At 43.3% G+C, this 16,497-nt stretch overlaps 1 protein-coding gene across 1 annotated transcript in view; it reads right to left on the reverse strand.

The window, feature by feature from the left end:
* The window catches only part of LOC139411283 (SH3 and multiple ankyrin repeat domains protein 2-like), a 162,580-nt gene that overhangs the window by 37,302 nt on the left and 108,781 nt on the right, over positions 1-16,497 (reverse strand). Inside the window, exons 16-17 of the mRNA XM_071157362.1 lie at positions 3,854-3,989; positions 3,604-3,684 (exon numbers count right to left, since the gene is read on the reverse strand). Of these exons, the coding sequence (XP_071013463.1) occupies positions 3,604-3,684; positions 3,854-3,989 (217 nt within the window). The remainder of the gene's footprint in view (positions 1-3,603; positions 3,685-3,853; positions 3,990-16,497) is intronic.

Genomic DNA, 16,497 nt, shown 5'->3' on the forward strand with positions numbered 1-16,497 from the left:
TGTGCAAAACTGATAGAGACATACCCCAAGCGACTTACAGCTGTAATCGCAGCAAAAGGTGGCGCTACAAAGTATTAACTTAAGGGGGCTGAATAATTTTGCACGCCCAATTTTTAAGTTTTTGATTTGTTAAAAAAGTTTGAAATATCCAATAAATGTCGTTCCACTTCATGATTGTGTCCCACTTGTTGTTGATTCTTCACAAAAAAATACAGTTTTATATCTTTATGTTTGAAGCCTGAAATGTGGCAAAAGGTCGCAAAGTTCAAGGGGGCCAAATACTTTCGCAAGGCACTGTATATTTTAAAAACACCCTGAGGATTGATTATAAAAAACTTTTGACATGTTTCTGTGGACATTACGGATATTATTTGGAATTCTCGTCTGCGTTATCATAATTTCAAAATCTGAGACGACAGGTAGATTAACAAAAGGCTAAGCTGTGTTTTGCAATATTACACTTGTGATTTCATGAATATGAATATTTTTTAGTAATATTATTTGAATGTGGCGCTATGCTATTCAGCGGTTGCTGACGAAAATGATCCCGCTAACGGGATGGGTAGCGCCAAGAAGTTAAGGCAGACCAGCAGAACGAGAAACATTATCTCAGGGCAGAAATACGGGCGACAGCTGATGCATTGGTCCAGAGCCAGGCGACATTTGTGGAGAGTCAGGTGGAGAATGGCGTGTTGAAAAGGGCGAGTATTGAGATGGAGTCACAATCTATATCAGGTACACCTGTGAGCTCTGGAACTCCACCTCCGACAGGCAGAGTCAACATATGTGGCGGGTTCGTCAGGTCGTCGGTTCACCCTGACATTTCTATTCCTCTTCTGACAACAGAACTTGACCAACTGCTCACTAGGCACAGCAAGGGCCGCCCGGACCGATATGCTGTTCTCCTATTCCAATGATGTGTAACGGAAGAGATACCACGAGCGGGTACAGAATACAAACTGGGATGGATCCGAGGTAAATGTGGCTTACCAGTGAACCTCCGGGTGTTCCTCATTAATACTGTGTCTCAGAAGTTTCTGTCCATGACTGATGCAACCCGAAAAAGCATTAAAGACAGAGTTAAGGAGTACTTGAGTTCACCAAGAAAGTCTGGACATGGCTTTCTCTCCCTTATGTAAGGAATTAGGCACTTTCCCATGTTTCCTACAGTATGTACTGTAGGTTATGTTTACTTGTCAGACTGCACAGTTGCCTAATAAACAAATGGAGGTGGCTTATCTTCAAAATGCTTTATTATCTAAATGTAAAAGCATATACTGTACAGTACTGTATTTCTTCATCAGCATCTTTTATGTTTTCTTTAATAAAATAATGATAAAATACTCTTTCAAAATGCTGATTATTTAGTTATGGATTCATGACGAATTACTATGGGAATAAATATCACTGATTTACAGAAACTTTGGAACAAAGTTGTCTAATGAAGGCAAACAATTTAGAATTGTTATGCTGTAGCCTACTCCCGACCATCACGTTTTATAGCGCCATATTTTCCATTTCATCCTCACGGAAACCCAGAAGATTTCGTTTTTATCGGAATAAAAACACCATAATATTAATCAAATTAATTAAGCCTCATTTCTTACAATCAATCCCATATGCTATGTTATTACAAAAAAAGTGTTTAAATGATTTAGTAATGCAAATATGGAAGACTATCAAATGCTTCTCAAAGATGCCCTCTGGTGGTCAAACTAGCACTAACTTGCATTAACAGAAACAATGGGTGACAATTAGATAACGTGCCACAGAATGCTGCAGCAGCCCACAAGGTCTCCTGTAGTATGGCACAACTTTTAAAGGAGTAACCACTGTATGCCATTTCCTGGTTGCAAAAACTTCAGTTTATGTGACAAAACATGTATAGTGTAGAGAATCATTGTACCATCTAAAACGCTGTGAAATATATTTTCCATAACCAAAAATATTGTATTTTCAGCTGTTTGAAGCTAGTGTACAAAACTTTAAGTAAAATACGCAAAAACTAAACTTAAGAACGGGAAGCATAGAAATAGCCAACATAGAACATATCTACTGCTTCTTAAACGTGCTTTCAAAGTGAATGAACGATCTATAACTCACATTTCTATGTGAATTTGGTCAGGTAACCTAAAAAGTTACATATTGCAGCTTTAATAGAAAAAAAATGCACAGACTATTATGTGACTAAAATGGCTATGACTAAAACTACACAAAAATTGTCCTGAATTTAACTAAAACTAACAAAGGATGAAATGACAAAAATGTGACTAAGACTAAAAATACATTGAAAATAGAGGCCAAAATTAACACCACAAGTTTCATCCCCATTCACCCTCTCTGTTTCTCTCTCTTCCTCTCCCTATTCCCTGTCTTTCCTCCCAGTCGTCTTTCTCTCTTTTCTCTCTCCCATTTTCCCTCTCTGTTTCTCTCTTTCTCCATATTTCTTGTATTTGATCTCTCTTCTCTCTCCATCTCTCTTTCCTCCTCCTCTTCTTTCTGTCTCTCTTTCCCCTAGCTGAGATATAATTGTAGTGCTATAGCGTAGCATGCGTCCCTAGCTACCCACCAGTTTCTCCTCCTCTCACCGGTGGTCTAGAGCAACCCTTCTCAGAAGCGCTGACTGTTCCCTCTGTCAGAACACATTACCACCACACTGCGCTCCCATTCCACACACGGGCCCTCGAATGAGATCTTGGCCCAACACACATACACCCATTCACATGTGCATACACACACTCACAAATGGAGTATCATAATCACACACGCAGATGCACGCTCTCACACAGACACACATTCACAACCGTGTCTGTGTTTCTAACTCAAATCAAATGTTATTGGTCACATACACATGGTTAGCAGATGTTAATGCGAGTGTAGCGAAATGCTTGTGCCTCTAGTTCCGACAGTGCAGTAATATCTAACAAGTAATCGAACAATTTCACAACAACTACCTCATACACACAATTGTAAAGGGATGAATGAGAATATGTACATATAAATACTTAAGATTTCCTAGGGTAACAATGTAAGAAATAACACATAAAAAACTAAATACTGCATAGTTTCCTAAGAACGCGAAGTGAGGCGACCATCTCTGTCGGCGCCATCTCTCTTCCACTCAGACATTAATGCAACTCTAATGCCATCTTTACAACATGCCAGCTCCTCGTTTCCATGGTAGTTACACCAAAAAAATTCTGTGGAGGTATTTTCACAAACGACCACTTCTCATGCAATGACGCAGACAATCACTGTGAGAAATCCCAGTGAAAAATAATAGCAAAAATATTACAATCTAAAATAATACATGGTTAACATAATGAACAGCATGTTAGGTTTGAACCAATGGGCTTGACACTATAGCTTAGCTTCACGGGTTCAAGAGATGAATAAAACGTCAAGGAATCAGCATGTTGAATATGTTGAATATCAGATGCACTTAGTGTATGTTTAGCTCCACTCCTTACCTTTACTGATTTCCACTAATGGGAGATAAATAACAAACCAAAAGGGACAGAAGAGAAAGATCGAAAAGAGGGCGTGGTTAGAGAGTCTCGTCTCAGTGACTCCTCTGTGAGAGCCTATCAGATTGCCCCTTACCTAGTTCTTCCAGTTCAGAGGTCATAGACTTGGAGCGCATAGACAGAGCGGTGGTGGGGGCTCTCTTTGGCGGTGGGGGGGCTAAGAGAGAGAGAGAGGCTGAGAGAAAAATACATTTGGAATTTGGCCTTTATTGGCACATTTCAACACCCAAAATACATGTATCATTTTTGCATGAGCGTTGGTTGTTGGAACAGCATTGTGCATACCATTTTCTACCATAACATGAAGTGGTGTAGGGGTGTAGTACCTTTTTTACGTGCGGTATCCTCAGGGTCCATATTCCTGCTGACCGTTACCACTTTGATGATGAGGCTGTTCCCTGCATGACGGATCATGTTGACCACCTGCCTGTGGCCCACCTTCACCACATTCTCTTGGTTCACCTAACAACACACACAACACATACTCTTACAATACACATATTTATATATCTGTGCCCTAACACACACACACAACAGTATAACACAATACAGTAATGACGGTGTGAATTTGGTCAAGTAGCCATGGAACCTAATCCATTCAGATGTTCCAGATCAGAATGTGTGCGAGTGAAACCATGTAATGCCAGAGCACAGACCACATGTGATACTAAGATACACACACACACACACACACACACACACACACACACACACACACACACACACACACACACACACACACACACATACATACACACACACACAGAGAGAGAAAGAGTGGTATTTAGGGAAGTTGTAAAAATATATGTTTGATGGTAACAAGAGAAACTGTTGCGTTTTTCTAAATTTAAACAAATGGGGATCCCACAAGACTAAAACTGGAACTACATTCTCAGTAAAGGTTGCACAAGAAGAACTGTGTGCAAACCACAATATAAATATTAGAATGAGCGCCCACCTCTAGCTGGGCTTGGTGTGGGCTGGCCTGTGTCTGGCTATTCTAGGCTAACCCGTGTCGGGCTGGTGTGGGCTAACCCGCATTGGTCTTGGTGTGGGCTGGCCCATCTTGGGCTGGTGTGGGCTAGCCTGTGATGGGTTGGTGCACGCTATCCTGTGTTGGGCTGGTGTGGGCTTGGTATGGGCTGGCCCGTGTTGGGCTGTAACCTGTGCCTGCCACCTGGTTCAGGTTGTCAGTCAACCTACCAGGGTATTTACAAACAGCCTAGGAAAGAAATCATCCACATGTACTGATCACATCTTTACTAATGCTGCAGAAAAGCTGCTTTAAAGCAGTATCCACATCCATGTAGCGATCACAATATAGTAGCCATATCTCGGAACACCAAAGTTCCCAAAGGCTGTGGCTAATATAGGGCATAATATTTGATGGTCTGTAATGAGGAGCAACCAGATGCTGCACCTGACACATTTATGAAACTGCTTATTCTAGTTAGTAATAAGAATGTACCCATTATGAAAATGAATGGATTGATTAGGATTTAAAAAATGGTATGGTTGTGAGGGGTGAAGCAAAAAGAATGACAAATAAGTCTGGCTGCACAACCGATTTGAAAAAGTACTGAAAATTGAGAAATCATGTGATAATACTGAATGAAAAGAAGAAGCAACTATACTATGATAGTCAAAATATTTGGAGCCCCTTACATTACATTTTGGGGAAAAAGACAAACTCAGCTACATGATTTAGTGAATCAAATGGCATCACAAAACCCACTGATATTGGCAAATAATTTCATGACTTGCCAGCAACAAACGCAGACCCTACACATCCAAGTACAACTGACCAAATTATGAAAGATCAGCATTGTGTGTGGAAGAGGTGAAAAAAGTATTGTTGTCTATCAACAATGACAACTTGGATGGAAAATTACTGCAAAATTACAGCCTAAAAGAAAGTGTGTGCCATCAGGCTTGGAGGGAAGCAAAAGTCATTTTGCTACCCAAGAATAGTGAAGCCACCTTTACTGGCTCAAATAGCTGACCAATAAGCCCGTTACCAAAAAAACAGACTTCAGCATGCTTATAGGGAAGGACATTCAACATGCATGGACAGCACTTACACAAATTACTGATGATTGGCTGAGAGAAATTGATGACAAAAAGATTGTGGAAGCTGTTTTGATAGACTTCAGTGCAGCTTTTGACATTATCGATAATAGTCATCTGCTGGAAACCGTATGTGTTATGGCTTTACACCCCTTGCTAAATTGTGGATAAAGAGTTACCTGTCTAACAAAACACAGAGGGTGTTCTTTAATGGAAGCCTCTCCAACATAATCCAGGTAGAATCAGGAATTCCTCAGAGCAGCTGTCTAGTCCCCTTACTTTTTGAAATCTTTACTAATGACATGTCACTGGCTTCGAGCAATGTACGATGTATCTACAGCATGTGCAGTTGAAGTCGGAAGTTTACAACAATTGTTTAAAGATTATTTTACTTATAATTCACTGTATCACAATTCCAGTGGGTCAGAAGTTTACATACACTAAGTTGACTGTGCTTTTAAACAGCTTGGAAAATTCCAGAAAATTATGTAATGGCTTTAGAAGCTTCTGATTGGCTAATTGACATCATTTGAATCTGTGGATGTATTTCAAGGCCTACCTTCAAACTCAGTGCTTCTTTACTTCACATCATAGGAAAATCAAAAGAAATCAGCTAAGGCCTCAGAAAAAAATGGAGAACTCCACAAGTCTGGTTCATCCTTGGGAGCAATTGAAGGTACCACGTTCATCTGTACAAACAATATTACGCAAGTATAAACACCATGGGACCACGCAGCCGTCATACTGCTCAGCAAGGAGACATGTTCTGTCTCCTAGAGATGAATGTACTTTGGTGTGAAAAATGCAAATCAATTCCAGAAAAACAGCAAAGGACCTTGTGAAGATGCTGGAGAAAACAGGTACAAAAGTATCTATATCCACAGTAAAACGAGTCCTATATCAACATAACCTGAAAGGCCGCTCAGCAAGGAAGAAGCCACTGTTCCAAAACCGCCATAAAAAAGACAGACTAGGGTTTGCAACTGCACATGGGGACAAAGATTGTACTTTTTAGAGAAATGTCCTCTGGTCTGATAAAACAAAAATAGAACCGTTGGCCATAATGACCATCGTTACATTTGGAGGAAAATGTTTGCACGCCCAATTTTTCAGTTTTTGATTTGTTAAAAAAGTTTGAAATATCCAATAAATGTCGTTCCACTTCATGATTGTGTCCCACTTGTTGTTGATTCTTCACAAAAAAATACAGTTTTATATCTTTATGTTTGAAGCCTGAAATGTGGCAAAAGGTTGCAAAGTTCAAGGGGCCGAATACTTTCGCAAGGCACTGTATATCCAATGTAAAAAACACAATTTCATATTTAGCTACATAAGACCGAATCGAGCCGGTTGGTCACAACTGACCGTTATAACAGAAGCCTGGAGGCTGTTCTAGGCGTGAAGATATTTCAACGGTCTAGGAATAACTTAATATTGGCTTTCAGTTTGGAGAATGTCTAAATTATATCAATAAGAACTATGAATTGCATGCATACATTTAATTAATTGACATATTTGGCAAAATATAAATTCATTGGCTCATTATCTTCGACCACCCAGTCGGCGGAGGAGAAGCGGCCAGCCGACTGTTCAACATCCGCCAAGGGGTCAGACCAGTGGCTGACTTCGCCATTGAGTTCCGCAACCTCGCCGCCGAAAGTGGGTGGAATACAGAGGCCCTAGTCACCGCTTTCCACCAGGGTTTGTCGAACTCCATCAAGGATGAACTGGCCACTCGGGAACTGGGAGAGGACCTCGAGTCCCTAATAACGGTGGAAAAATCAGGATCGACAACCGCCTCCGAGAACGTGTGAGACAGAGCCTTTTTGACACCACCCCAGTACCCGGTTTCCTGAGCACCCCAAGCCCAGCATTGAGGAGCCCATACAGCTGGGACGCACACATCTGAGCCCGCGTGACAGGCACACGCACGAAGGCTGCTGCCGCTACTGCGGAGGTCTCGACCATCTCCATGCCCAGAGCTGACAGGAAACACCAAGGCTAGCCAGGACAAGGGGATACCCTGATGAGCTGTGCAGTTACCTCCCGGCTACCCAGTCACCGTCTGTCACTACCTGCAACCCTACACTGAGACAACTGTCAGCACCAGATTCAAGCCTTCGTAGACTCTGGAGCTGCAGATAATTTAATTGATCAGGACTTTGTCAGAGAATTACAAATCCCTGCGTGGAGTGCCCCGTCCCTCTGAAAATCCAAGCCCTCGATGGACGGCCCATTGGTGCCTGTCAGGTGGAATATCAGACCAAGCCCATTTTACTGCAGGTTGGGGTGAACCACTCAGACTCTTAGTTTTTTTAGCACTGCTCCTGAGAACCCCCTTATCCTAGGGTACCCCTGGCTAGCGCTACATAACTCATTATTCTCCTGGTCCACGGGACACTTACTAGACTGAGCTAAGGACTGCCAGGCTAAAAATCTAAGATTCCCATCAAGAGCCTCGTGTCCTCCTGCATCCATTGAAGACCAAGATTTCTCCGCTCTCCCTCCTGAATACTTCGACCTCCGGGAGGCCTTCAGTAAGAGAAAAGCTGCCACCCTTCTCACCCCATTGTCCATACGACTGTGCCATAGAACTCCTATCCGGCTCCATACCTCCAAGAGGCCGTCTGTACTCCCGCTCGACCCTTGAAGCAGCAGTCATGAACAACTACATCCGGAAGTTGCTCGAGGCAGGTTTCATTTCGACCTTGTACATCCCCAGCTGGTGCAGGCTTCTTCTTTGTGGGTAAGAAGGATGGAGGCCTGCGTCCTTGCATCAATTACAAAGGGCCCAATTCTTCACCAAACTGGACCTCTGCAGCGCTTACAATCTGGTGAGAATCAGGGAGGGAGATGAGTGGAAAACTGCCTTTAACACCCCTAGTGGTCACTATGAGTATTTAGTCATACCTATCAGATTATCCAACTCACCGGCAGACTTTCAAGCATTGGTCAATGACAATCTTAGGGATATGTTGAATCGGTTCATCTTTGTTTACCTCAACGTTTACCTGATCTTCTCCAAAACTCTTCTCCTGAGATGCCTCCTGCAGAGCCAACTATATGCCAAGATAGAGAAGTGTGAGTTCCACGTATCCCAAGTGTACTTCCTGGGTCACATTATCTCTACCGCAGGCATCCAAATAGACCCCGTAAAGGTTGAGGAGGGGCCGACTGGCCCCGTCCCACCTCACTCAAGCAGGTCCAGCTGTTCCTCGGGTTTGCCAATTTTTACAGGTGTTTTATACGCAACTTTGGTGCAGTGGCAGTAGCTCTCACGGTCCTAACCCGCAAGTCCCAGACCCGGTTTTGCTGGATTCCCGAGTCTAACAGGGCATTCATGGAGCTCAAGGGACATTTCATCTCTGGACCCATCATTGTTCATCCTGATCCTACTCATCCCTTTGTGGTAGAGGTGGGCGCCTCGGACACCGGAGCAGGGGCGGACCTTTCACAGCGGAACGAGGAGGACAAGAAACTGCACCCATGCTCCTTTCTCTCCAAGCGGTTCTTGTCAGCAGAACACAACTACAATGTAGGCAACCGGGAGCTCTTGGCAGTTAAGTGAGTCCTTGAGGGGTGGAGACACTGGTTGGAGGGGGAACCTCATCCTTTCGTGATCTGGATAGACCACAAGAACTTGGTCTCCATTCAAGAAGGCAAGAGTTGGAACGCTCGCTAAGCTAGATAGGCTCTGTTTTTTAACAGGTTTGATTTCACACTAGCCTAGGAACCAAGAATCAGAAAGAAGACCTCTCCCGCCAACACGATGTCTCTAACAAGGAGAGGGACTCTGAGCCCATCACCCCCAGGTCCCGTATTGTAGTCCTTGTGATATGGGGTATTTAGACCAAGCCCAGATCCGAGAACCTGACCCCGGCGGGGGACCCACCAACAGACTTTGCGTTGCGCGACCAGCCCATTCCCGAGTACTACAATGGGGACACTCCTCTAAATTAACTGGGCATCCAGGGGTTAATCGGACACTGGAGTTCCTGAGGCATTGCCTTACCCAAGTTGCCCTCAGAGAAGGAGACTCCTGATCTCATGGTTACCCATGTCTTTCAACTACACAGACTTCCCCAGGACAGGTCTCGGATCATGGGCCCCAGTTCGTTGCATGGTATTGGAAAGCATTCTGCTCCCTGTTGGAGGCGTCAGTGAGATTCTCCTCGGGATTTCACCCACAGTCAAATGGGCAAACGGAGAGGGCAAACCAGGAGCTGGAAATGTTTGTCCGCTGTTTTGTCTCCACCCAGGCCAGCAACTGGAGGAAGTTCCTCGTCTGGGCTGAGTATGCTCACAACACACTGCCGAACTCTTCCACTGGACTGTCACCGTTCGAGTGTGAGTTCAGGTTCCGCCCCCCGTTTCCTGAACAAGCGGCCGAAGTAGGGGTGCCATCAGCTGAGGCATTCATTTGACGATGATGCCGCACCTGGATCAGAGGGCGATCCTCTTTGCTCCACACCAACACCAGGAAAACCAGCACTGAAGGCCTCTTTGGCTCCTCCGACCAGGTCAACGGGTGTGGCTGTCCACCTGTGATCTTCCCTTAAAGGTGGACTCGCAGAAGCTCGCTCCACGCTACATAGGACTATTCAAGATCCTGAGTTGCATCAACCCGGTCACCTATTGTCTCCAGCTTCCCAGGTCTATGAGTGTCTATCCATTCTTCCATGTATCCCATCTCAAGCTGGTGAGTACCAGTCCCTTCTCTCCTCCCACACCTGCCCCTCTGCCCCCTGAACTTGTTGATGGTCGCCCGGCCGACACTGTTCAGCATCTGTTGGTCCGACGCACCCTGCAGTGGTTCCACCTGTCACCAGAGGGCGGCAGAGACTGTCCTAGAGACATTAACGGCACTCAGGTGTGTCCAATTTACTCATTATGATTTCCCTGTTAAAAGAGGTGTGTTTTCTGTTGTGCTTTGCAGAAGCTTGAATTGTTTACAGTGTGCGTTTGTTTCCTGAGTGAGTTTGAGACTTAGTGTTTGTTGTTTTTTCAAGTGTACTGTGATCATGCGGTTACCGTTTCTCAGTAAAGTATTATGTTTATCCTTAACCACTGATTCCTCATCTGGTCTCTTCTCTGCACCTTGGTCCAACCTTACCATGTCACAATCAGAGCTGGCTGCACACAACAACCAGTTACGGGGAAATCAGATTTTCAACATTTTTATGCTATATTTATAATTATATAAAATATATGCAACGGATTTCCCACCAACAGGTTCCTGTGCTAATGCTTCACACAACCAATAAGCAAAGCATAACTGGATACTGACTTCGGGCACTTCAACATCATGGTTATGCCAATCTTGTATGCCAATCTTGACAAACAGAAAATACATCCCTCCCTACCTTGCACCTATTATCGAAGGCTTGGCTTGACAATCTCTGAATGTCATTAAACTTTTTGGTGTTTTGGAACAGGTCTCTTTCCATTCATCAAAGTTTGGATGCTGAAATTAGAGTGGACAAACCTGCGCAGGTAGCCTACAGAAGACTTTTGAAGTAGCCTAATCAGATTAAAACATTGTGACTGGTTGTGTTAATGCCAAACATAAAACTAAAAGGTAATAAATACATTTATGAAACAACTCCAGGCGAAAGAACGGCCGGACCTCCTCAGCCATTGCACCAGCTGTCGTCATCTGCAGTTCTATGGTAAGAAACATCATGGTTCCCGGGGCAAAAACCTTGTGATATCGTGGAGCACGATTACAGGACATTAAAAGGCTGCTTCTGACTATTCTATGACAGCTGCCAGGAGCTGACGCTGTTGTCGTCAATGTGGGGTCAAATGACATTAGGAGGGCTAGCTCGGAACTTCAGAAAATACATTTTAAAGAGCTGATTCTAGCACTGAAAGATTCCAAAAAGCGGCCAATTATTTCAGGACTGGTACCATTGTTGGGCCGCGGGTGTGAAAGATTCAGGCTACCGGCATTACACACATGGCTAAAAGATTCCAGTAGCTCTGTTGGAATCACTTTCATAGATAACGTTGAAACCTTCTGGAAACAGAAGATGCTCTATAGCACATATGTCAGAGTCAAGGCCCGCGGGCCACATCCGGCCCGCAAGAAGGTTTTTTACGGCCCCTGGGATGATCTTGATTTATTATTAGAACCGGCCCGCAGCAAGCCGGCAGCCCGCAGATCTTTTACACGCACCAATACTACATTTCCCACAATGCAAAGGTGACGCACCGAGCAGTAGGCTGCTTCATTTCAATATTTATTGGCACAGCAGTCGTCAGCATCACAGTAAAATTAACTTTCAGATACCCATCAAAAATGGCAAAACGGAAGGTGGATACTGAGAACCGGGGGTTTCAAACAAGGTGGGAGTCGGAGTATATGTTCACGAAGGTAGCTGGAAAACCTGTGTGTCTTCTGTGTGGAGAAAGTGTGGCGGTACTGAAAGAGTATAATCTGAGACGACATTATGAAACGAAACACGCGGACACACACGCGGACGCAACTGTCAAGGCCAGTTTTATTTTGGCAGAAGAGATCGCTAAATCAGCCCGGCCATTTACGGAGGGGGATTTCATCAAAAACTGCATGATTAAAGTTTGTGACGAAGTTTGCCCAGAAAAAAGGCAACTCTTTTTAAATGTGAGTCTGAGCAGAAACACCATTGCCGAGAGAGTAGACCAGTTGTCCATCAATCTAAAAGAGCAGCTTGTGAAAAAGGGAAAAGATTTTATTGCATATTCCTTGGCTGTGGATGAGAGCACCGACATTTCTGACATTGCCCAGTTGTCAATTTTCATCCGCGGAGTGGACTCCAACCTAAGCGTGACAGAGGAGTTTTTGGCTTTACGTCCTATGCATGGCACAACTACGGGGCATGATTTGTATGAAGAGGTGTCAAGATGTGTAAATGAGATGGAGCTGCCTTGGGAAAAACTCGTGGGTTTGACAACCGACGGAGCACCTGCGATGTGTGGACACAGGAGCGGACTGGTGGCGAAGATACGGGAAAAGATGCAAGAGGAAAACGCGACAGGTGAGCTGACAGCTTATCATTGTATCATACACCAGGAAGCGTTGTGCGGTAAAGCCTTGAAAATGGAGCATGTAATGAGCATCATCACGCGCACAGTTAACTTTATCAGAGCCAAAGGTTTGAATCACCGCCAGTTCAAGGCATTTCTGACGGAGTTAGAAACGGAGCATGGTGATTTGCCTTATCACACAGAGGTGCGATGGCTAAGCCAGGGAAAGGTGCTTCAAAGATGTTTCGAGCTTCGTGAGGAGATTTGTCTGTTCTTGGACAGCAAAGGGAAAGACACAACACAACTCCGAGACGAAATGTTTCTGTGTGAAATGGCTTTTCTGTGTGACATTACGAGTCATCTGAATGCAATAAACTTGCAGCTGCAGGGTCGGGATCGTGTCATCTCTGATATGTACAGTACAGTGAAGGCATTTAAAACCAAACTGACTCTGTGGGAGACGCAGATGCGGAAAGAAAATTTGAGCCACTTTCCCAGCTGCCAGACCATGAAAGAGAAGCTCTCTACCAGTGCGTTCCCGAGCACACAGTTGGCTGATAAAATAGGTATGCTTGCCGCTGACTTTCGACGCCGATTTGCTGACTTTGAAGCACAAAAAAGCAGGTTGGAACTGCTCGGTAACCCATTTGCTGTTGACGTGGAAAGCTCACCACCAAACCTCCAAATGGAGTTGATTGACCTCCAATGCAATGATGCACTGAGGGCAAAATATGCGGCAGTGGGTGCTGCGGAGTTCGCCCGTTTCCTCCCCGGCACAATGCCCCAGCTGCGCATCCAGGCTGCTCAAACGTTGTCTATGTTTGGCAGCACATACCTGTGTGAACAACTGTTTTCTTTGATGAACCTGAACAAAACATCACACAGAAGTCGACTTACTGCTGAACACCTCCACTCAATTCTGAGGATTTCTTCAGCTCAGAGCCTTACCCCGAACATTGATGAACTTGTGGAAAAGATGGGACACCACCAAGTATCACCCTCAACCTCAAACAAGTGAACATTACTGTGCAATCACATATTTAGAGTTTTTACTCAGTTCAAGTTTAAAAGTTAAAATTTAATATTTGTTTTCACTGCATGTTACTTCTCCTTAAACAAAGTGTTGTTTTTGATTAATAGATTTTTGCACTTTATTTTTTTGTATTTCAATCCAATTATATTTTAAAAATATTTCAGTTGAGTGGATGATAGAAAATTGCTATTATTGTTTTTTCTTTGAAGTAAATTTAGCCCACTTTTGCTAAAATAGAAAATATAGTCTACTGATGGTGCCTTGAATACCGGTTTCTTTCATTTAATGTTCATGTTATGGGGATATTTATATAAAGGAAATTTGTCTTTTGTGTCTGTTGAAAATTAAAGATTACTGACAGAGCCATAAGAAAATATTGCTTTATTTATCTGATCATATTGTAATATATTTGTTAGGTTTTCAGTAGGTTCAATTAGGTTCACTAGACTATATGCGTCATTTAAAAATTTTTCAATGAACATTCGAACAGTCCGGCCCTCGTCTTGTAGCTGATTTTTTTATTTGGCCCTCCGTCCATTTGACTTTGACACCCCTGCTCTATAGGAATAATGGTCCATCTGAATTATCTTGGCTCCTGGACTCTGTCCATGCATTTCAACTCTGTGTTAATACAATGACTTATTAATGACCCAAGCCCAACTTAGTTAATCTCTACCATTGTGTCGCTGAGGTGTCATAATGCTGCAGCAAATGTACATTATTCCAGGGGCATTGGCAGACACAATGAAAAAAAACTAATTTATGTCCCTCTAACTGCCCTGAATGCCTCTGTTGATCCTATAGCTATTGTATGCAGTAATCACTTGCCTATGAACCAGAGTTATACTGTTAGCACTGAGGCGGTGTGTCCTAGTAGGAAGTCCACTGTGTGCAGCTGAGCCTGCACTATCAACTCTAACATAAATAACATGAGCATGTTTACTTCTGCTAAGCTTCCTAGTAAAGCAAAAAAAAACAATCAAGCATTCCAGAAAAGTGCTAAAAAATAGCCCACATTAACACATGTAGCCTAAGAAACAATGTTCAAGAAATGTATATATGAACCATGAGGCTTTTTCTTGAGTTGGCAGCTTGATGAAAGCCAGGCAATATTTAAATCACCCAGAAAATATACCTCTTTCTTTAAATCACATACATTATCAAGCATTTCACACATGTTATCCAGATACTGACTGTAAGCACTTGGTGCGCTAAAGCAGCTTCTCACCAGAATGGGCTTTAGGTGAGGCAGATGACCCTGTAGTCATATTACTTCAACAGTATTTATCATGAGATCCTCTCTAAGCTTTACAGGAATGTGGTTCGAAATAAAAACAGCCACACCACCTTTAGCATTTCAGAATTTTCTGTCAATCTTATAACCATGTATTGCTACCACTGAATCATCAAATGTATTATCTAAGTGAGTTTCAGAGATTGTCAGAATATGAATGTCATCTGTAACGAGCAAATTATTGATTTCATGAACCTTGTTTCTTAAGCTACATATGTTAACGTGGGCTATTTTAACTAGGCCATTCCAAGACATTTAAATGTTTCCCCTAACACCACTCCAGTGTTGCTTTAGCAGTATGCTTAGGGTCATTGTCCTGCTGGAAGGTGAACCTCCGTCCCAGTTTCAAATCTCTGGTTGACTGAAATAGGTTTCCCTCAAGAATTTCCCTGTATTTAGAGCCATCCATCATTCCTTCAATTCTGACCAGTTTCCCAGTCTCTGCAAATGAAAAAACATCCCCACAGCATGATGCTGCCACCACCATGCTTCACTGTGGGGATGGTGTTCTCGGGTGATGAGAGGTGTTGGGTTAGTGCCAGACATAGCATTTTCCTTAATGGCCAAAAAGCTCAATCTTAAGCTTATCTGACCAGAGTACCTTCTTCCATATGTTTGGGGAGTCTCCCACATGCCTTTAGGAGAACACCAAACGTGTTTGCTTATTTTTTTCTTTAAGCAATGGCTTTTTTTCTGGCCACTCTTCCGTAAAGCCCAGCTCTGTGGAGTGTACGGATTAAAGTGGTCCTACGGACAGATACTCCAATCTCCACTGTGGAGCTTTGCAACTCCTTCAGAGTTATCTTTGGTCTCTTTGCTGCCTCTCTGATGAATTCCCTCATTGCCTGGTTCGTGAGTATTGGTGGGAGGCCCTCTCTTGGCAGGTTTATTGTGGTGCCATATTCTTTCCAGTTTTTAATAATGGATTTAATGGTGTTCCGTGGGATGTTGAAAGTTTAGGATATTTTTTTATAACCCAACCCTGATCTGTACTTCTCCACAACTTTGTCCCCGACCTGTTTGGAGAGTTCCTTGGTCTTCATGGTGCCGCTTGCTTTTGGTGATGCCCCTTGCTTAGTGGTGTTGCAGACTCTGGGCCTTTCAGAACAGGTGTATATATAGTGAGATCATGGGACAGATCATGTAACACTTAGATTGCACACACATGAACTGTATTTATCTGACTTCTGAAGGTAATTGGTTGCACCAGATCTTATTTAGGAGCTTCATAGCAAAGGGGGTGAATATAAACTCAGCAAAAAAAGAAATGGCCCTTATTCAGGACCCTGTCTTGCAAAGATAATTCGTAAAAATCCAAATAACTTCATAGATCTTCATTGTAAAGGGTTTAAACACTGTTTCCCATGCTTGTTCAATGAACCATAAACAATGAATGAACATGCACCTGTGGAACGATCGTTAAGACACTAACAGCTTACAGAAAGTAGTCAATTAAGGTCACAGCTATGAAAATTTAGGACACTAAAGAGGCCTTTCTACTGACTCTGAAAAACACCAAAAGGAAGATGCCCAGGGTCCCTGCTCATCTGTGTGAACATGCCTTAGGC

The sequence above is a fragment of the Oncorhynchus clarkii genome, chromosome 6 (genome assembly GCF_045791955.1).
Source record: "Oncorhynchus clarkii lewisi isolate Uvic-CL-2024 chromosome 6, UVic_Ocla_1.0, whole genome shotgun sequence".
NCBI classification, from domain to species: Eukaryota; Metazoa; Chordata; class Actinopteri; order Salmoniformes; family Salmonidae; genus Oncorhynchus; species Oncorhynchus clarkii.